This window comes from Eptesicus fuscus, chromosome 17 (genome assembly GCF_027574615.1).
Source record: "Eptesicus fuscus isolate TK198812 chromosome 17, DD_ASM_mEF_20220401, whole genome shotgun sequence".
NCBI lineage: Eukaryota > Metazoa > Chordata > Mammalia > Chiroptera > Vespertilionidae > Eptesicus > Eptesicus fuscus.
In genome coordinates, this window is record NC_072489.1 from 56441781 (window position 1) to 56463984 (window position 22204).

Genomic DNA, 22204 nt, shown 5'->3' on the forward strand with positions numbered 1-22204 from the left:
AGGCCTCCCGCTGAGCTGGGGCCCAGGCCTCCTTCCCCGAATGCAGTGAGCTCAGAGCAAAACCCTGGGGCAGACGGAATCGATTAGCCTGAGGGAGAGAACGCTGTTAGCAGCTGATCGGAGGGGAGGCCTGGGCAGCCTTGGGGGGGGGGGGGGGAGGGTGCAGGGGTATGCCCTGCTGGATGTCAATCTTCTGCAGGGTGAGGGGTCCGCCACCGGGAAGGGTGAAGGTCAAAGGAGACCCCTGCTGGTGGGAGGAGGGCCTCGTGGCAGTGGCTTCTACCTGGCAGGATGGGGTGAGCCGGTCCCCCCCCACCCCCGTCCCCGCCACCCATGGAAACAACTACCTTTGTTACCGTCGCTAGAAATGAAATCGGTGTGGCTGGTTCACAGTACTCTTTTCCTTTTAATGCAGCTAAAACCTTTCACAGCCTCACAAAAAGCAACGCAGATCCAAAGCAATAGGCTGCGGGCACAGTGAGCCGAGGGGGATGCCGACCCCGAGACCCCAGCGTGCGAGGGCACGGAGGAAGACAGCCCCCGCCGAGCCCACTCCCGGCTGGCGGCGTTCCCGTCGTCGCACATGAGACGCTGTCATTGGGATTTGCAATCATTTTCGGGTGCTTAGTATTTCGTGTTGGAAAACATATTCTGAGGCTGTAACGCCGGCAGGCACAGTGGATGGCTCCCAGGGAGGGCCGGGCCCCCGTGGCTCTTGCTCATTTTCATGACTCCGTCCAGCAGCTTTCTGGCCTTTCGGGGAGGGAGGGGGACAAAGTTAGCCAGGTGGGCAGGACGGGGTCAGCCTGTCTCTGTTCAGACACGCTGTCCCGTGCAGGGGCAGGTGCTGTCCCTTGGGCCCCGGGGCCAGGTCCCCAGAGGCCCCGGTGTCCACACGCAGCTGTCTGCATAACTGCCAGTCAAGGAAGGGACAAGGGAGGACCCACTCTCCTGCTCCCGTCACCACAGCTGGCACCGTCCCGACTGCGATCCCACCTGAGACTCACACCTGCCCCGGGAGGTGGGGCCGAGACTCAGACATGGGAACAGGACCCCGCTTGCTGAGGTGGAGGGAATCCCCGGGCCTGGAACCAAGTGTGGGCTCTGCTCCGAATGCCCTGTCCCCCGCCCATCTGTTGGGCCAGAAGGAGGTGACATGGAGAATGAGGCAGGTGGCCCTTGGGTGGCAAGTGGCCAGCATCAAGGAGCAGGCCCTTTCCTGCCTCTGCCCAGAAAAGCTGGCCACTGTGTCTGCAGTGCCAGGACCTCCCTGTCCCCAAGGAGGGCATGTCTTTGCCCCCTTGCCCTCTCCCTGGGCATAGCCTGGACCTCCATCGGCAGGCCCGTCACGATGGATAAATTGACACTCGGGGTTTACATCCCTCATGACCAGCAGACGTTATTTGCTGCTTATCCCCTGGTTAACATTTTCTTTCCTAAAACGATTGTGTTCTTTGTGGAATTAAAAACATTTACTTTGCTTTCTACATACCTGTCACTGTGACCCCAACACAGACACTGGGTGCGTCGGCCTGCGGCCTGGCTGCGGCCCAGACCCCCTCCTTAGCGGAAGTCCTCACGGCCCCACCCAGCTCTGCCCCCACAGACAGGTCCCTGCCCCGTTTCCGCTGATAAAGGAGAAGCTGCTGCCAGGGCCCATCGGGCGGCACATCGCACCTGAGGGCTCCCACGTGGCCAAAATATTTTCTCATCCTTCGGCCAAGTCATTCCGGGACCTTCGCCCGCTGTAAGGCCTGTGAAATGCCTCCCCACCCACATTTCAGCGAACACGTGCTCTGAGAAGGCACAGCAAGTTCCCTTCCATCCTATATAATAAAAGGCTAACATGCAAATTGTCCCCTCGACTGGGAGTTTGACCAGGGGGCGGGGGCGGTTGGCCAACTGCCCACAGCCCCTCCCCTGGCCGGCCTGGCCTGATTGGGGCTGGCCGGACCCCACCTGTGTACAAATTCATGCACCGGGCCTCTGGTTTTTAGTAAAACCATTTGTTTTTAAAGAAAGCCGACAACTACTTACCACCTCCAGGTCCTCCGTGGCCTTCCTCATCTCATTGAACGGTGCCATGCCTTGAAACGTTTTCCTCCGCTCCTGCATTTGCCGGACGTGCTGCTGCAGCTTCCCCTCCAGGCCCCGCTCCTGGAAGGCCCTGTAGAGCCCAGGCCCGGCCTCAGACTGGGAGAAGGAGCCTTCCTTCCCCTCCAGACCAAAGCAGAGCCTGGGGCTTGCACACACCCCCCCCGCCCTCCATCCCCCCCGCATGAGGGTGAGGCGGTGAAGGGGATGATGAGCCACCAGAGGCCACCGGCCCCTCCCTCCCGGCGCCAGCTCATAGCCAAGCCTGGGCGACTCTCCCCACCCTTCCCCTTGGTTCCAAGCTGCTGGGACACACACTGTATTTTAAAACCTTCAAGTTAAGATGTTGCACATTTAGGGCCCTGCACAGCGTGCCAGTGACAAAGAGCGTGTCTGTTTTCACGTCAGATCCACAGTCGTAATAAATCCATCAGAGAAACATTGAATTAAATGAGGATTTTTAAACATATTTGCTCTGTCAGCATCCGGGTTCACACCCTTTGATTTCTAACAAAGACTCCAGGGGGAGGCACGGGCTGCCGTGGGGGAGGCGCAGTAGGGGCTGAGAAGGCACGCCAGCGAAGGGAGAACATGGGGACCTAAAGGAATGCTGGGGCGCAGCTGCTGCTCCAAGTGTGGGGGGGGGTCCCTAAGGGATGCGCGGACACTGGGAGGGAGGTGACAAGCCCAGTGGTCCCTGAGGGCAGAACCCATCCTTTCCACTGTCGGTGCTACCTGAGCCCCCAGATGCCTGGACCTCTGCCCATGAGATGCTGGTGGGAACCAGGACCTCTGAACGGGGGGTGGGAGGGAGCGTCAACCCCCAGAACCAACCTCGGCTCGTTCCTGGCTTGTGGTGACTTCTCTCTGGGATGTCCCCCTCTCCCAGGAGGAGTCGCCGGCTTTTTCTCATCGTCGATCAGATCTGTGGCAAAGGGAAGCTTGGGTGCCTCCTAGGAAAACAAGATGTTCTCAGGAGCCCACGGAGACACTGCTGTGGGCACAGACACTCGTCCACGGAGGCCGGCCAGTGGCCGTCAGAGAACAGCGGTCCCTGCACTGCGGTCAGCACCGGGCCTCGGCCGCCGGCCGGGGTGAAGGGCCAGGCACACATAGAGCAGGGTGACACCCGCTGGACATGGCCGTGGCCGTGCTTGTCAATCACTAGGTTTCAAACGGGAACATAACGGACAGAGAGGCAGAAAGCCTGTGTTGTCGGTGACCGGTTGGAGCGCCCCCGCCCTGGCCCTGCTGCACACCTGCCCGTGCTCTGTCCCAGGCAGGCAGGCGGGCGTCCCGAAACGCCCCCGGGATGTGGCCCTGAGCCACCGCTGGCTTCAGCGCACAACATGCTGGATTCAGTGTGTGTGTTTGTTTTTTTTTTTTCTCTAAAAGCGCTGTCCCGTCAGCAGGTCCGTGGTGGAGTGGGTGTGAGTACTTGGAGCGGGAGGGACACGTGGGGAGTCGCATTCTCTCTACAGCTTTCCTGTCCCTCAAAGTTGGCCTGTCAGAGTGGCCGCCCCGCTGTGAGGTGGACAGCAGACAGGGCGCCTTCCCCCAGAAATGGGGGCGCAGAGGCAACCTGGCCCTGTGGGGTGCCAACAGGGGACATGCCTTAAACAAAAGAAGTGAAGGAACATCGTGCCAAGTTCAAACGCGCACGTGCCTGACCGCTCACGGGAGATAAGCAAGCCGGCGCGTCCAGGCCGCCGCTGCCCTGTCCGTCTGGGCTCAGACCCCAAATGCGACATGGGAGCAGGCGGCCCCAGCCTTGAAAACGGAGGGCCTGAGGCCGCTCAACCGCCGCTTCTTGGCTTCTAAGGTGACTGGCCTCCCTGAAGCTGAGGGGACCACAGACAAGGAGACCCAGCAAGACAGCCGTGGGCACACGCGACTCCCGACGGCGCAGAGCGCAGACCGCAGGTTCACCGAGCGCCAGCCCAGCCCCACCCCCGCGCTGGGGCCTGCGGGCCTCAGTCTTCACCTGAGAAAGGGGGACGTTTGCAGCACATCCCAGGCCTGAACAGGAGCAGCCGGAGCACAGGGCACTCAGCCGTGCAAGCGGCTGGCAAGCGGCTGGCAGCCCCCGACGGCCGCTCTCAGGTCTCAGCGCAGCCCCACCTCCCGCCAGCACCGCCTACCAGCGTCCGTCTTGGAGGCCGGAGTTTGCCGAGTTCCCTCTTCCTCTTCCTCATCGTCTGGGCTTGCTCTCGCCACTCCAGCAGGACCCTCCTGTCTCTGGAGGAAAGGCACCATCGTATCAGTCGGTCCTGGTGAAGGGCAGCTGCACAACTTACAAGGACTCTCCTGTCATTTTTAAAGCTCCGCACAGAAGCCCTTCATTTCCGGTCCATCCGTCCAGAGGGCAGACACTAGATCGCCTCCTGCCCCTGGCCGGCACAGCATTGGGGGCGGCTTCTGAAATGCACCCCGGGCAGAGCTGGGCACAGCCAAACTGTCCCAGGGGCAAGCCAGGCCCTCCTCAAGCCCCTGCCAGGTGAGGCATCAGAGGGCCAGGCCGGGGCTGTGGCATCGAGGCCTGCAGGCGCCCACAGTCACCGTAAGATGTGAAAGAGCCGCTGATGAGTCAGCTTCCTCTTAGACACGCGAGTTCCACGTTAGAGAGTGAGCGCGTGTTTTTCCCAGTCCCCTCCCTGTGACGGGGCCATGCCCTCGCCAGGCTTTGGCGGGACGGGCTCCACACGGCAAGGGGTTGCCCGCTGCACCCTGACCTCCCTGCAGTCACTGCCCACAGCTCAGAGACGGCTGGGCTGTGCTTCTGGCTTTGGAGATGAGATGGGACCCATGGGAAGCCTCGCCTGGCCCAGGTCTCCATCGGCCCGTGTGAACTACTTCCTGGGTCTCCTGTAGCTTCCGGTGGTCAGCACACCTCCCCAGACACCCCTCCCCCAAATCTGGCCTCTGGTCTCCCCTCTCAGCAGATGGCCCCCTGGCCTCTTGCCCCTGCCTGTGCCATGGGCTCTTCGGTCCTCATGGCTCCCCAGGCTCCGCCCACTGCCCCCTGTGAGGTCCCGCACGGTGCTTGGTGCTGCCTCGGGATTTAGGTGGCGGTGGGACCAGGTACCTCCTTCCCAGGCTCCCCTGGGGCGTGGTGCTGGTCCTCCCGGCAGCCGTGCTTTCCCGTCAGAGCCTGGGAAGGGCCGGGTGCCCCCCTCTGCACCCCTGCAGAGGCCTCCCCACTCGATCGCCTCCTGCCCCTGCCTGGGCGGTTCCCTTGCCCCCAGCTGAGCCACACTCCCTGGTCCTCCACTCGGCAGTCCTGTGTGGAGCTGTGACTTTGTGACCTCAGGTGCTACCCTCCAGAAGGTGGGGTCCATCCTCGTCTCCACCACTTCTCGGTGACCTGGATGGAAGGGACCCCTCCTTCAGAGGCACCGGGTAAAGGCCTGAGGAGCCTCATGTCCTAAGAAAACCAGGTCCACCAGGAGTCTAAGCCACAGGACAGGCCTCCCATGGGGGCCACAGAACGAAGCCTCAGGCCCCAGGCAGAGAAACCAAGAAGAGAGCTTGCACTTGCCCTTGGCGCTTGAGACCTGCCTCTCACAGAGCGTGTGGGGTCCCGGGCACCCCGAGTGCCGGTGCCCCCGTGCCTCTTCCCTGCCCTGTGCATCGCCGTCATGGGCAGGACCAGAGGGGGCAGTGATGGGGGAGGGAGGACTCCCATGAAAACAAGGGGCAGGAGAGCTTCCCCAAGGAGCCTAAGGGAGGTGCCCAAGGCCGGAACTGGAGTTTTAGGAACTAGAATCGGGGAACAGGCGAAGTGGGGCAGGAGGGGTGGGACCCGCCTAGATGCAGAGCAGGGAGGTGCCGGGGGGCAGCACAGTGTGTGGGGGCAGGCGCCCTCGGTGGCCAGGGGCAGCCTGTGACAGTGGCTCTAGAAGGCTCCTCTCGCGGGGACACAGAGGGCCTTGCTCTGCAGAAATGCCCGCCAAGCCGCCGTGCTCGGTCCTCGCCTGGCCCTGAGGTGGACGGCAGGCGGCCCCACCCCTGCAGCCTGGACTCCAGCCGAGGGACACTTTGGGGGACGCTAGGAGGTGGCTGTCCACAGCTGTGGCTGATGACCAGCGTGATCCCAGGAGCAGTCCAGACCACACCCCGAGTCTGAGCCTCTCTGTCATCCCGGCAGCAGGGGACAGCCCCGGGGCAGGGGCCTCATGTGCCCTGACCAGTTCTGAGGGTCCACCATCCCCCACCTTTCCCTGAAGGAAAAGAAACCGACTAGACAGCAGGCCTGGCGGCGGGAGGACAACCGTGCACCCTCAGAACTGGGTCCGTGAAAAGTCCGCATCCGTCAGGGCCGGAGAGAAGACACACTCACGGGATGGGTTCAGGAGGGTTTATTCACACCGGGTACTCACGGGGGCGGGCAGGCAGGTCCCGGGGCAGTGCGGGGACAGTGGGGCTAGCCGCCAGTCTCCAGGACGAGGGAAGGCGTGACTGCCGGGTGGAACCCGGGAGTGAGAAGCATGGGTTGGGCCTCTGTGGGGGACCTGCCCAGGCCCAGGTGGCATTCACAGGGAGCGGCAGGTGGAATAAAGGTACTGCCCTCCCACTCCCCCTTCTCTCCGACCTCCTTGCTGGGACACCCCCCTCCGGCCCCGCCCCACTGACCAAATCCAACCAGGAGGTGAGGGGTCCTGGGTGCTGTGGACGAGGCCCATGCTGGCCGGCCTCCCAGGGCCCAGAGCACGGGGAAGGCGGGCGGTCAGCAGAGCTGGACAGAGGGCACGGTGAGCACCCCTGTGAGCACAGGGGTGGCCGCGGCAGCAGCAGACCCGCGAGGCAAGGGTGTGAGTGAACAGACAAGCTTGTTACTTTTAAATATCGTTCTTTAGAAAAGACCTGTCAGCCAGGTGAGTGAAAGGAGAGGAGGGCGGATTAAGGAAGAAAAGAAATCGGAGGTAAGTGTAAGAAAGAAGGCAGGCGGCTTGAGGCGGCGGGTGGGGACGGACGTGCAGGGAGAACCTGCCCGGAGACGGCCTGCACTGGGGAAGCCGCACCCGGCTTCCAAACGGGGAGAAACGGCCCGTTCATCAGGAGTCGCCCCCGGGCCTGCCTGGACCCCACGGAGCCCAGCCTCACCTCCTGCGCTGCTCCATCAGCGCCTGCTTCTCCCGCAGCTCCCTGAAGGCCGAGGCCCGCCTCTCCTCCAGCTGCTCTGCTCCTGTCCCCGCCGGGGACGCTAGCGCCAGGCTAGGCAGGGCGTACTTGAAGGAGGGTGGCTTCCTTCTGGAATTACACAAGGTTTTAGCCAACTACCTAACAAAACCTTGCGATGAACACACACCTGGAAGATGCGGTAGAAAACACACACAACGTAAGAGCAGGGCTTCGGGGCCAGCTGCACCCTGGGCCTGCGCGGAAGGTGCTGCCCTCCACTCCCACCCCCCAAGCCGCCAGGTCACCCCCGGGCTGTGGGCTCTGAACCGGCCTCCCCTGAGCAACCTGGATGTGAATGGAAGGAGGGCGGAGGAGGTTTCTAAACAGCAGGCTTGGAGCCGTCCTGCCCGCGAGTGGGTGGCTCAGGAGGGAGACAGTCGCGAGGTGAGTCCAGGCCGGGCTGCCGCGGAGCCTACACTACGTGCTTCCCACACCTCCGCGGCTGCCATCGGTTAGTAACACCTCAACAGCTTTTATTCTGAAAATGTTCAGACCCACAGGACAGGTGGAAGGACAGTGCAATGAACAGCAACACCTTTCCTGGAGACTGAAGATTTTCAATGTTTTCAATATTCCAACCCCAGCCTTCTCACACACTGTGCACAGACCCACACACACACACACACACACATCACACACACAATGCATGCGCAACACACATCACACAACATGCACACACAACACACATCACACATACCCATATAACACATCACATATGTCATGCACATGTAACACACATTACATACCTCATGCACATGCAACACTCACCATACACCATGAATACACAACACCCATTGTGCACATGCAATACACACACAATATACAGATGAGCACATACCATGCACAGACATACCACACACACACACGCCAGACATATAACACACACATACACACACACACTCAAACACACAGGATTTGGGCTTTTCTCTTGTGTAACCACCTACGTGGAGCCCATGTTGGGGTGACTTTAACCCAAAGCCAGGTTGGTCCTGCTGCCTAACTAGTGAGGGCAGTGCAGACACTCACACATCCCCCGTGTTCTAAAAGATGGCTGCAAAGTCGTTTTTCCACTTGGAAAAGACCTGACGACACACCTTGGCTTAGGAGTCGTACCTGAGGGCGGGTCTGGGGTTGGGGCGCGCTTCGTCCCGGCTGCGCAGCACGGCCCGGAGGTTCGGCGGCAGCTCCATGGCGAGGAGCTGGTTCTGCAGCACCTCCGCCTGCTCCTTCTCCACGATCTCCTGCCGCAGCTTCCAGAAGCGCCGGATCTCCTCCTCGCTCGGCCAGTCTTCCCAGGAATCGGCGGATTTCCGGAGGTCACTCAGGTCCAGTTTTTCCACAGGTGGGAACCGGGCCTCCACTTCTTTCAACCTGGTCCCCTTCGGCCCCTGAGAATTGGCGGTGTGTCCCTTGGGTGCACATTCTTCGGGGCAGGCCAGCAGGGGGTACGGCAGCTGGCTGAGGCTCATCGCTAGTAAAACAAAGCCCCGGTTCAGGTGCCTGCGCTGCAGCCCTGGGCAGAGCCTCAAGCAGCCCCCAGGCAGCTCCCTGCGCCCAGGCTCGCTCCGTCCCTGCAAACCCGGGTAAGTGAAGGCACTCCCCATGCACATCCTTTGGGTTCTTAATTTCTCATCAGCGTTTAGCCATGTGCCCGCGGCTTTTGTCTGGCGATGCTTTTGTTGACTTTCAGACCCTCTGATCTCTAGCCCTAGGTGAATTATTTGGGAGCAAATTGGCCTGAAATATATTCATCCTCTGACTCTGCCGGGTCCCGCATGAGGCGTTGGAGCCACGGTGTCCCACAGACGCATGTCGCCTGGCTGCGTGAGGCCTCCGTTCCCACGGGCACAGACACTCGGACTGGCTGGGGTTTTCTCTTGTGTAACCACAGCCTTCCCAGGCCTGTAGATTCACATTTTAAACAGCTCTGACCACTGTAGCTACTTCCTGTGAGAAGTGAATTCATTTTCAGATTTTCAAGTCTAATCTAGTTAGCTATTTTATATATATGCTAGAGGCCCAGTGCACGGATTCATGCACGGGTGGGGTCCCTCAGCCTGGCCTGCGCCCTCTCGCAATCCAGGACCCCTCGGGGGATGTAGCAGTGCCGAACTGATAGGTGGCCAGAGAAGAGCCCCAGCCGGGGCGGGCGCAGCTCCAGCTGTGAGCCCGGCTTCTGACTGAGCTGCACTCCTCCTGTGGGAACACACTGACCACCAGGGGGCAGCTCCTGCATTGAGTGTCTGCCCCCTGGTGGTCAGTGCATGTCATAGTGACCGGTCACCGGTTGTTCAGTTGTAAAGGTTGCTTAGGCTTTTATAGATGATAGAGATAGAGATAGAGATAGAGATAGAGGTAGAGATAGAGATAGAGATAGAGATAGAGATAGAGATAGAGATATAGATAGATATAGATAGATATAGATAGAGATAGAGATATAGAGATAGAGATAGAGATAGAGATAGAGATAGAAATAGAGAGATATACTAGAGAGAGAGAGAGAGAGAGAAGGGAGAGGGATAAAGAGATAGAAACATTGATGAGACAGGAACATCATCCATCAGCTGCATCCTGCACACCCCACACTGGAGATCAAGCCCACAACCTGGGCCCGTGAGCACGGAGCCAGGGAAAGACGGGGCTCTGCTGTCAGCGAGGAGACCGTGTGTGAGCCAGGTGCTGGGAGCGTCCAGCGGGGACACGTGAGGCTCCGTGTTCCTCGGGACATGATTAAAGAGAGGAGGTGCCCTGGGCCCAGATTTTAAAAAGCACTCGCTTCCGTTTTGATGCAGTTTATCCTAATAATTGTCCCACGAACCTTGAGAAGCTGGGTCTTGGCTGGAGGGGAGCTTGGTGGCAGAGCCTTGCAGGAATCTCAGGATGGCGGCCGGGCCCTTCTGCACGATGACCCGAGGCGGGAACTCCAGAGGGCAGTGCCGCAGGTTCAGTGCTCTCAGCGTCGTCACGTTCCCTGGCGGAGAGGAAGAACCACCAGCATGTTACACACACTCCTGTGCAATGGAGACAGGAGATGACAGCTACTTCTGCACATTAGGAAAAAGAGGCCCTGTTGAGAATTCTGGGTAAAATTATATGACGGATGTCTGAGATTTGTTTTTAAAAAAACCACAAAACCCTGCAGGGGGGACAGATTCCATAGATTAAGACCAGTCTGATTACAAAATTAAATAAATCAAGTAAAATAAAATAAACAGAAGCAGAACAGCAGCCCTCTAGTAAAAATCACCAAAAGCTGCTATAATATCCAAAATGCCTATCTTCAAAAACGACAAAGCATGCAAAGAAAACCAAAAACGACAAGGCATGCAAAGAAAAGCAAAATGTGACTTATACTCAGGAAACAAGCAGCCAAGAGAAAGGGTCTCCGAGCAGGCTCCGATGCTGGATTTAGCATACAAAAACATCAAAGCAGTTGTTATAAACATGTTCAAAACAAGGAAAGTATAGTAACACGTCTCAACAAATACAGAATGTCAATAAAAATAGAATTATTAAATAACCAAATAGCAGTTTTAGACTTAAAAATTACAAAGACTGAAATTAAAAATTCACTAGACTCAAAATGACGAAAACATATACAAGATGACAAAAGAAACAAGTCAACTTAAAGATGGATAAATAATAAGTGTGCAAGCTGAGGTCCGAGAGAAAAAAGATTAAAACAACAACAACAGAACTCAGAGACCCACAGAACATCAAGAATGCTAATATGCATGTGACAACAGTCGTGGGAGGAGCAAAAGAGAGGATCAGAAGAAAAAAAATCTGAGCAAACCATGGCCAACGTAACTCTAATTTGATGATAAACATTAATCTATATATCGAAGACGCTTAACAAATCCCAAGTAATATAAACCACAAGCATTCACACGGAGAAACATCACAAACTACGGAAAGACAAAGAGGTGACCTTGGAAACAGCCTGAGAAAGACAACTCGGCACCTACAAGGGAACAGCAACAATAAGACCAAGAGCGGAATTCCTGGCGAAAGCAGTGGTGGCCTGAGCACAGGGGAGCAGATGTCCACGGTGCTGTCAATCAAGGGCTCTGGGTCTGGCAAACTCTCCTTCAAAAATGCAGATGAAGATATTCCAAAACGGATGCAGGTGGAAATAGATCATCTGAATCAATCTATAACAATTAAGAAAATGAATTAGTAATTTAAAATCCCCCTGCCACACACACACACACACACACACACACATGCACACACAATCTCAAGTCTGGTTGCAAACCATTGAACTGAATGGATGAGTTTAACAGCAGTCTAGACTCACCAGAAGATCTAGAACTCAAGGCAGGTCAATCCTATATAATAAAAGGCAAATATGCAAACTGTCCCCTCGACCAGGAGTTTGAACCAGGGGGTGGGGCCGGCCAACCGCCCACATCCCCTCCCCCCCGCCAGCCCGGCCCTATTCGCCCCAATCAGGGCAGGCCAGCCAGATCCCAACTGTGCACAAATTCGTGCACCAGGCCTCTAGTGGAAAACAATAGAAAATGGAACACAGAGAGAAAAAAAAGAATGGGGGGGGGAGAGAGAGCATTTAAGGCATGTGGGACAGAATCAAAATCTAAACCTGTGTAACTGGAGTCCCAGGAAGAGGAAATGAGAACGAGAAAGAAGCAACACTCCAGTTAAAAGGCAGAGACCATCCGACTGGACAGAAGAGCAACACCCAACCACACCTGCCTGCGGCTGACAACGCAGAGGCTGAAGTCAAAGCTGGGAAGGCGCACGCACGCACGCACGCAGATGGTGGCCAGCAGGAGGCTGAAGTCGAGTGCCAATGAGCACGGGAACACACGTGTGAAAACCACAGGGCTAGCACTCCACACAAACCGGAGCACCAAAAGCAACAAGAAAATGGAAAAATCCTAAATTTTTGTTCAACCAAGAACATCGTATCAACATATAAAGAAGCAGAAGTTGATGGATCTGAAAGGAAAGGTCTCATCGCTCCTCACACTAGGCTGCGAGTCCCTCTTTAGGTGTGGAAACCACGCAGGAGCGCTGCTGGCTCTTGGGAGCCCGAGGACAGAGGCGGAGGGGCCTGAACCACCCGCGGGCCTCCCCTCGGGGCCATGCCTGGCGTCCACTCCAGGTTGCAGCAACCTCACTAGACTGCATTTTAAAACCACCTTCTCCTGGGTTGTTTGAGTACTTACCCAGCTGCACAGGCAACATTTTGATAGGATTTCTTTCTAAAAGCAAAGTTTTCAAATACCTTTAAAACAAAACAGAACATATATCATTTAAAAAGCAGAAAGTCGAGGAACCATCCCTAAGTGATACAGTGTTTCTTCATTTGTCTTCTCTTTAAGGCGGCAACGCCGCAGACCCACAGCGTGACCACAGGCTCAGTCAACTGTCCCGGCATCGGGGCCGAGCGCTCGCCCACCACCGCTGACCTCGGGGCCAGGCCATGCGTGGCTGGGGGACTGTCCTGTGCCGGCAGGGTGTTTATAGCAGCATCTAGGCCTGTCCCCACAAGATGCCGGTAGACCACCCCCTACCCCGTGACAACCACAGAACCTTGCCAGTTGTGCGCGGAGGGGGGCGAATTCTCCTGGCTGAGAACCAGTGCCCGGGCGGCGGGTGCCCCGTGACACATGCACCACACGGGGGGCCTGAGGTGTGTGGTGATGCACCCCAGCGTTTCCAGGTGCTCTGTGCGAAAGTTTTCCACGGTCGAGGGCAGGCGTCCTCAAACTACGGCCCGCGGGCCACATGCGGGTGTTTTTGCCGTTTTGTTTTTTTACTTCAAAATAAGATACGTGCAGTGTGCATAGGAATTTGTTCATAGTTTTTTTTTAAACTATAGTCCGGCCCTCCGACGGTCTGAGGGACAGTGAACTGGGCCCCCTGTTTAAAAAGTTTGAGGACCCCTGGTCAAGCGCGCCGGGAGACGCGTGCTGCACGGCGTGTCTGCCCTGCTTAGGGAGGGTGGTTCACACACTCGTGGCCGGAGAAGCCCCAAAGCAAGGACACCTGGTTTCGGGGCATTTTCTCCCCGTATTTGACGCCTGTTAGCATGACTTGCAAAATTTAGCACAAAAGAGACCACAGCGGCTGACAATTTTCTGTTTACCTCCCGGGGAGCGCTGTTACCTGGGCCGCTTTGGGTATTAGCCCCTTTGTACCTGCTGACACGCAGCCGCCACTGGGGTCAGCGTCCGGGGCTTCCGGAGATGCCTCGACAGAACCGCCGCGGCAAAGGGCCCTCACCTCCCAACTCCAGGGACGTTCTTGTTGTTGGCTGGTTTGGGGACATACAACCTGGCAGCCACCGACTGACCTGAAAGGGGGTCAGGCCTGTTTCCACCCTACATGATAACACATTGGAATATCCGGTGCTCACTTTAAATGACACCCCGTGCTGACCCGTCACTTCCTTTCACAGACTTTCCCCTGGACACAGGCGTCTATGGGAACCCAGCCACTCGTAGGGGCACCCGGGCTGAGGCCACTCCTCACGCGTCCGCGCTGGCCGCGAGCTCACGCCGCCGACCCTGAAGGGGCACATTCGCTCTGGATCGTTTTCATTAGGCTGCGTGGGAAGTTTAAGGCTCTCAATATGCGCACCATCACTTAGAAGTTACAATGAGCGTGTTTCGGGTCTTCCGCAGGCCGCTCTGATTTTAATGATGCAGCGGGTTACCCATCACATGCACAGTTACGTCTTAAACAACAGTCAGCAGCTGGCTTTGACTGGAAAAAGCAAAGATGCCGACATGTGAGAACTGTGTGCTTATCTTAGAAGAAAGAATAGTGTGTACGGGAAAGCACTTCCTTTTTACCTTTTGAGTAGCAATTACTCGCCGCACAACTTATGGACAAAGAGCACTAGATTATCCTAAACCCAGAAGAGGAGCGTGTGAAGAACAGCGCCTCCCCAGGCCGCCTCCGAGGACCGGGGAGGCCACTCAGGTCAGCTGTGAGGGGGGAGGAGGTAGCAGCCCAGACAGCACTCGGCCCCGTCACACAGCCAGCTGCAGACCGGGCTCGGCAATGCGCCTGCCTGGCCGGCTCTATGCAGCCAGGGACACGACTCCCCGCAGGTGATCTGCTCCACAGACCCCCCGACCCCAGGGGCTCCAGGAAGAGGGGTCCTGGCTCTGCCCCCATCCTGATGGAGATGCCAGCTCATCATGGCATTCGCTGCTTCCTCGAGGAGCCTGCAAAGGCACCAAGGATCGGAGACATTTTCTCTTACTCTTACAGGTGACAGAAGACTCACTTGTTTGTTTGTTTTTAAATCCTCACCTGAGGATATTTTCCCACTGATTTTTTTAGAGTGGAAGAGAGAGGGAGAGACAGAGAGAAATATCGATGTGAGAGAAACATCAATTGGTTGCCTCCAGGGCCCAGGCCGGGGAGGAGCCTGCAACCCAGGTACTTGTCCTTGACCAGAATCGAACCTGGGACCCTTTGGTCCGCAGGCTGATGCTCTATCCACTGAGCCAAACCGGCTAGGGCCATGGTCGGCAAACTGCAGCTCACAAGCCACATGCAGCTCTTTGGCCCCTTGAGTGTGGCTCTTCCACAAAATACCACGGCCTGGGTGAGACTATTTTGAAGAAGTGGCGTTAGAAGAAGTTTAAGTTTAAAAAATTTGGCTCTCAAAAGAAATTTCAATCGTTGTACTGTTGATATTTGTCTCTGTTGATTAATGAGTTTGCTGACCACTGGGCTAGGGCAATACTCACTTCTTAAAAATTGCTTTTAAAAATGGTGAGCAACAGCCGGGCAAGTGAAGGGCCTGCTGCAGGCCTGTGCCCCGCTGTTTCAGTGGCCGCCTGGCTTCTGTGCACAGTTACTCGTGTCAGAACTGGGGGTGGCCCTTGCACACCACTCTTCCTCCCACGCCCACATGCAACCTGAGCCCCACCAGCTCTCAAGCCCAGCGCAGCTCTGCAGTGTCCAGCCTTGCCTGGGCACCGCCTCGCGCATGCCTCTTACGTGGCCTCTTATGTGGCCTCACTGCTGCCACTCTCGCCCCTCCGTACAGTGATCTGAAAGCCAAGTCAAATTCCACCCCAATCCACTCAAACCCTTTCAATATGAAATCCCAAACAGCAGCTGTGGCCTACGAGCCCGGCCGGCCACACTGGCCTCCCTGCGTCCCTCACGTCTCCCAGCACATGCCCACCCCAGGGCCTTGGCGTGTGCTTCCTCTGCCCAGATGCACCGACGCAGAAGGAGGGCCTGAAGTGTTCCTCAGAAGGGTTCAAAGGGTAAGAAGCACTGGGGGGAGGATGGGGTACAGGAGTCAAAGGGGGCAGGAGGGGAGGGGACCTCCTGGTGAGCATGGCTCCCGGAGGACACGCTGAGGGCGCCGGCTGACGGCCAGCTGCTGGGGAGGGCCCAGGTGAGGAACAGAGGGACACCTGGCACTTGTCCTGGAAGTGGGGGTGCTGGGAATCTCTGGAGTCAGAGCAGGAGAGCACACATTCACTCCTCCAAAACGGGGAGAATGCCTCGTTCTTCGCCAGGAACCAGCCCTGATACACATGGTTGTCTTTCCGACCCTTCGGGCAGCTTCACACAATGGGTCAGACACGGACCCCGACATACATTACAAACCCCCCACGGCCGGCCCAACAAAGACACTGGCACCCTCGGCTACTAAGTGTCCTGAGTGACAACAACAGTCACATGAATTTGTACACGCAGCCTTCGCGCCTCCTGGCCGGCCTCAACAATACCGTTAAATGTTCTATTCTGAAGTCAATATTCAACCAGGAGGAGCTGAGCAGCCGCAGAGCAGGCTCTCGGGCATGCGAGAGGGAGGGGGACCCGGAGGCGGGAGCAGGAGCCGACTTGCCTGTGAGAGCCAATCCCGGAAGGAAGCGCCTGGATCCTGTTGTGCCGGAGGTCCAGCCAGGTGAGGTTGGGCAGCAGCTGAAAGAAGTCTCGCGGGATTGTGCAGAGCTCATTTCTCTGAAGATGCAATTGCTTCCCAGGAAAGAAAAGACCACGTTTGGTCAACCAACTGAATTTTATTTTTATTTTTTTTAAAATATATTTTATTGATTTTTTTTTTTTTTTACAGAGAGGAAGGGAGTGGGATAGAGAGTTAGAAACATCGATCAGTTGCCTCCCGCACACCTCCTGCTGGGGATGTGCCCGCAATCAAGGTACATGCCCTTGACTAGAATCGAACCTGGGGCCTTTCAGTCCGCAGGCCGATGCTCTATCCACTGAGCCAAACCGGTTAGGGCCAACCAACTGAATTTTAAAACACGGTACAAAAAAATAAATAAATAAATAAATAAAAATAAAAATAAAACACGGTACAGCCCAGAAGCTACATTTCCGGAGAGCTACTAGGCACCGCAATCCCACATATCAAGTCAGAAGGGAAATCGTACTCTTGGACCTTAAGTTTAAACAGAAGACACGAGACTCAACGTGAGAATCGTCAGGACCCGTGCGGCACTGTGGGAGCCGAGAGCGTGTCCTGACCTGAGGACACCCCCATGGGCACAGGCCACTTCCGAAACGCCCTTTAACACCACACTCACCCCCAGTGTTTACGTCCCTCTTCTCCCTCCTGGGCCCACGGCAGCTCTGCCCAGTGAGGGAACGGCCCCGTCTGGTCCCAGGGACGCAGCCAAAGGAAATAACTGAAGGACACACACACTGAGCGGGCTGCTGTGGGCTAACCCTGATCGGCAGCCACACGAGAACCACCCCAGAGCCATCACTGCAGGATTCCCAGTGGAATCAAGTCACCGCCACAAAGGAGGCACTAGCACGGGAGGCAGGGACAAAGCGCAGAGCACGGCACCTATGAGCTGTGTGCCTCTGAACAAGTTCCCAAACCTCTCTGTGCTCCAGAGTCCTCACCTGTAAAACAGGTCACGTGGCCCACCTCCCAGGGCACACTAGGGGGCAGTGCTTGGCACACAGCCGTGCCAGGTCAGCCTCGGCCATTGTGACTATGTTGCTGGGCTCCGACGGAACCTTATTCTGGAAGTCACAGGTGATGACACAAGCTAGATCACAAGCAGGCAGGGACTCACCTGGCCAAGGCACTAGGCCCGTGGTCGGCAAACTCATTCGTCAACAGAGCCAAATATCAGCAGCACAACGATTGAAATGTCTTTTGAGAGCCAAATTTTTTAAACTTAAACTTCTTCTAACGCCACTTCTTCAACATAGACTCGCCCAGGCCGTGGTATCTTGTGGAAGAGCCACAGTCAAGGGGCCAAAGAGCCGCATGTGGCTCGCGGCGAGCCACGGTTTGCCGGCCACTGCACTAGGCATACGGTAAAATCAGCATGTAACGTCAGCAAAGCGTGGGTGAGAGAGGTTTTCCCTGTTTCAATGTTGACCGGGTTTTTAGGGCTTCTGTGCTTTAAATAAGAGACCGAGACCCAGCTGGCATGGCTCAGTGGTTGAGCATCGACCCATGAACCAGAAGGTCCCAGTTCGATTCCAGGTCAGGGCACATGCCCAGGTTACGGGCTCCATCCCCAGTGTGGGGCGTGCAGGAGGCAGCCGATCAATGGTTCTCTCTCATCGCTGATGTTTCTATCTCCCTCTCCCTATCCCTTCCTCTCTCACTAATACAAATATATAAAATTAGGGACCGAAGGTGCTTTCAGTAGTGGTGTCTACCACGAGCTTTTTGGTGCCCAAGACTTTCTGGAGGAGAGAGGACATCAGAATTGGACCCTCTGCGGTATTCCCATTGGCTGGTCCCCATGCCTGAGCTTCTCATTCGTCTTGAACAGCACACGAAGCCCCGAGTTAACAACCCTCCTCTATCTCATTCTAGAATTTCGCTCCTGCAGGGAAGCCGGCAAGCAAAAGCCTGGGGTGAGCTGTTTCTGTCTACACGGTCCGTGCACAATACCCCGAGACACGCCCCACTTACTTTAAGGGTGGGAATTTTAAGGACGTCTCCTAAATGTTGAAGACCACTTTGACTCAAGTCTAGAACTGGTGAGGAAGAGAACATGGCCCCCGGGACACTCTTAGGAATGTCTTTGGAGGGGGCGGCAGGCGGGTTCCCGGCCTGAGCAGCGTCGCTCTCCGGGTCAGCAGTCCCAGGGCCGGTTCCCTCCATCTGTCAGCTGGGAGGAAGCAATCCTCGGGGCCACCGCTCATCCTCCTGGGTCACCTGGAGCGGGCGGGGACACAACCACAATGAGGAACGGGCCACGTTCCCAGGCGGGACGGGCTAGCGGCCTGGCAGACCCGCGATGAGTTCACCTGCTTACAAAGCACTCGCTTTCAATAAGCAATAGCATCACCTTGACTTTTAAATTTAAAATAAACCCCTGGGATGTGAGTAGGTTCAGATGAAAACGTTCGGCTCCTCACTCTGAACCACGGAGTTCTGAGATACAACTTTCAACTCCAAAACGCAGAACAGAAATGGCTATTTCAGGGAGGAACGTTCCAACGTCTGTAAACCAATGCATTCCTTCCATAAAATGGGGTGAAGGAACCGCCCACAGGTGCTACCTCCCCACCCTCCCAACCCCCTCCTCCTCCCCCCCCATCCCTGCCCCTGGGCCTTTCTCTGGTTAGTTAGTTAGTCCTGTTAGGCCTTCAACCTCCTATAAACCTCCCAACAGGGAAAATGTCTGAAAACCAGAGCGAAACACCAGGACCTAACCATTAGCAGGTGGGCTCCAGGGGCCCAGCGCGCCTGCCTCGGTTTCCCCGTCGGGCCTGAGGGTCCACGCTTGGGGGCGGAGCCTGTACTGGGCACCGCCTTCCATCAGCTGCCCGCCCACCCTCGGGCCCCAGGAGCTCAGAGCTACACACACACACACACACACACACACACACACACACACACACACACACGGCTCATTGCTCCCCCCTCCCCTGCGGTGCTCCTCTCGCTCACACACACTCACCCCTTCTTCCCCGACCTCACCTGGGCACCCCTTCCCCTCCCTGCGGCGCCCCCCTCCCGCCTCACCTGTGGCGGTCCCCCCACTAGCAGGCTGGCGCGCCTAGGGCGCAGGGGGGTGCAGCCCAACAATGGAGGCCGCCTGGCACACGCGGTCGCCATGGAGACACGGGCCGCTGGAGGAGGGGCGGGACCCCGCAGGCGCCCAGCCTCGGGGAGGGTGGGTGCGCGTGCGCGTGCGCGCGGGGCAGGAGCCGGCGGCAGCGCTCATTCGGGTCCCCCGCGACCTCCTCTGCCAGGCTGTCCGTGACACCGACACCCAGAGAGAGGTGGTTGGGCCTCCGGACACCGGGCGCTGCACCAAAGCCAGAGGCCTGGTGCGCGCAGAGCACCACCGCGAGGTGGCAGCAGCGAGCTGGGCTTGAGGACGTGGTCCCTGAGGACAGCCGCCTAAACGCGCGGGAAAGGCCGCTGTTCAGGCCGACCGCCCTGCGTCCGGAACTGGAAAGCCCGCCTGTGGTAGACCCGGGTCCTCTAGGGTCTCAGGGGGCCATCACAGTGGCAGCGGGCACACGACACCTGGCCTGCAGCTCCATCCATGGGTGCAGGGCGTGGTAGGCAGGGGAAGTTGGACGTAAACTGAGGACGGGTGGCTTGCTGCAAGCTGGACCTACTGAGCTCATCCTCCTGGGTCGGGCGTCCTGCAGACGTGGCACCGTTCCCCCTGAACAAGGGGCACCATTCCTCACCCAGCGCAGGCCTCGCCCAGGAGCTGGAGCAGCTGAAAGCTGCTCTCCCGCCCCGACCAATGAGGACAGGGAGCTGCAGCCACACGTGGGCCCTGGCCCTGACCTTCCTGGTAAAAGACATTAGGGCTGCTACCTCACGGCTGCCCTCCACCCCCCAGTCTCACACAAAATGCCTCCTGTGGCGCCATGAGGAGAGCTGGGAAAGGTGTGTCCCCCAATCACAGGCCGCCTCACCTTTCAGTAATTTCTGAAAAGCAGAGCGCATTCTCTCATTGAAGAGGAAAGAGATGAAGCAGCTTCTTAAGAAACCTCACCTGCAAAGATGGCAAATATCTGCCACACAAAGGAAAGTCAGAGATAGTAAATGCTTACTTTTCAGTGTCAATGAAAGGCTTTCAGACAAACTCTTGCTCAAACAGATCATTATTTTCAGGACAATGTCCGATGGGTTTTCACCATCTTGAAATTCACATGTAACAGGGTAAAAAAACCACATATCTTACCACTAGTGTACCTGTTTCCAATTGCTGTTGCAACAAGTCACCAAAAACTTCTCACATGCACCTAACTGGTTTGGTTCAGTGGGCAGAGCACCAGCCCTCGGACTGAAGGGTCCTGCGTTTGAGTCCGGTCAAGGGCACATACCTTGGTTGTAGGCTCCATCCCAGCCCTCGTTGGGGTGTGTACTGAAGGCAACCAACTGATGTGTCTCTCTCACATCGATGTTTTTCTCCCTTTCACTCTAAGAATCAATAGGAAAAATATCCTCGGGTGAGGATGAACAACAACAAACTTCCCGCCGGCAACAAGCACATTTCTCATCTCACCATTGGGGAGGCCAGACGGCATCCTGACCTGGTCTCCCTGAGCCAGGTCAAGGTGTGGAGGTGCGCCAGGGCACACGGTCACAGACGTCCACAGCAGCCTCTCTCTCTTCAGCAAGAACTGGGCCGCATGTCAGAGGCCAGGACAAGAGAAAGCCCTGAGATGGACAGACAGTAGCTGCTCACAACCACAAGGATGAGTCTTCGAAAGCGGAAGTCTCGGGACACCTCACACAGCACAAACGTTTCTCATAGGAACAAAATTGAGCGCTAAGTTGCAAGTGTGAATGAGGAAAATCAAGGGATGGCTGGGCCCATAACCCAGGCTGTGGGCAGGTAGGAGACAAGGGAGCATGTGGTAAGGGTTGTGGGCTAAACGTGTCCCCCCAGATTCATACATTGAAGTCTTTTTTTTTTTTTTAATATATTTTATTGATTTTTTACAGAGAGGAAGAGAGAGGGATAGAGAGTCAGAAACATCGATGAGAGAGAAACATCCATCAGCTGCCTCTTGCACACCCCCTACTGGGGATGTGCCCGCAACCAAGGTACATGCCCTTGACCGGAATCGAACCTGGGACCCTTGAGTCCGCAGGCCGATGCTCTATCCACTGAGCCAAACCGGCTTCGGCCATACATTGAAGTCTTAACCTTTTGCACTCGGATGTCGAGATTAAAATTACTCTTTGAATGTATCAATAATTTGAAATATTAAAAAAATCCAAATAAATAAGTTTGTATGAAAAGAAACTCCAGTTTTTTATTCTACTGCCGCGCTTTGTAAAATCTGGGGCATTTAAAAAAATTAAATCCCGAGTAGAATAAAGGAATCGAGAAAAAAAGCAAGCGAGTGCAAAGGGTTAACTCCCTCAGCATGTGACCCTATCTGGAGATAGGGTCTTTACATGAGGTCACACGGGTGGCCCTGATTCAATAGGGCTGGTATTCAATCAGAAGAGGACACTAGGACACAGACACACGCCACGTAAGGACACGGAGAGTGACAGTCATCGGCACGTCAAGGAGAGAGGCCGCAGGAGAAACCACCTGGCCAGCACCTTGACCTCAGCCGCCTGGCCTCCAGAACTGAGAGGAATGAACGCCTGTTGTTCAAGCACCCCGGGGGTGGTATTTGTTACAGCAGCCCCCGGGAACTAACAGTGGGTCGGAGGACAGGAGGTCCCTCAGTCCAGCCTGCGGGAGGCAGGTGCAGGTGCACAGGTAGGGTCAGAGGGTGGGTGCTGGTGAGGTGGGCGGCTGCTTAGCGGTGTTACATTTGCCCACTCAGAACATTTACATTTCACATCTGTCACTTGGTGTGCGTCGATGGTTACAAGGCAAAGGAGGCGTGGGTCTAGTGAGGGGCTGCACCAGGCGGGAGTTGCCCATCTACTGGGGGTAGGAGGCTCCTAACACCTGCTCCGGTCCATCCTGGGTCTGGCTGAGTTGTTTATGGG

The 22204-nt window shown here is 56.6% G+C and overlaps 1 protein-coding gene across 3 annotated transcripts; it reads right to left on the bottom strand.

Moving 5' to 3' along the window:
* Positions 1 to 383: 383 nt before the first annotated feature.
* LRRC27 (leucine rich repeat containing 27) lies at positions 384 to 19311 on the bottom strand. 3 transcript variants are annotated; one of them, XM_028149649.2, is made up of 11 exons: positions 19244 to 19311; positions 18185 to 18430; positions 16127 to 16257; positions 12468 to 12526; positions 10094 to 10246; positions 8389 to 8746; positions 7198 to 7341; positions 4236 to 4332; positions 2929 to 3047; positions 2038 to 2167; positions 384 to 753 (listed from the first exon to the last, which is right to left on the bottom strand). In XM_028149649.2, the coding sequence occupies exons 2-11, from the start codon at positions 18374 to 18376 to the stop codon at positions 625 to 627; spliced, it is 1512 nt and encodes a 503-aa protein (XP_028005450.2). In that variant the 5' UTR covers positions 18377 to 18430; positions 19244 to 19311; the 3' UTR covers positions 384 to 624. The 3 variants fall into 3 exon arrangements, with proteins under 3 accessions (XP_028005450.2, XP_008142603.2, XP_028005451.2); XM_008144381.3 differs by having other exon boundaries at positions 7198 to 7344; XM_028149650.2 differs by lacking the exons at positions 18185 to 18430; positions 19244 to 19311 and adding an exon at positions 17152 to 17240 and having other exon boundaries at positions 7198 to 7344.
* Between the last annotated feature and the right edge of the window lie 2893 nt (positions 19312 to 22204).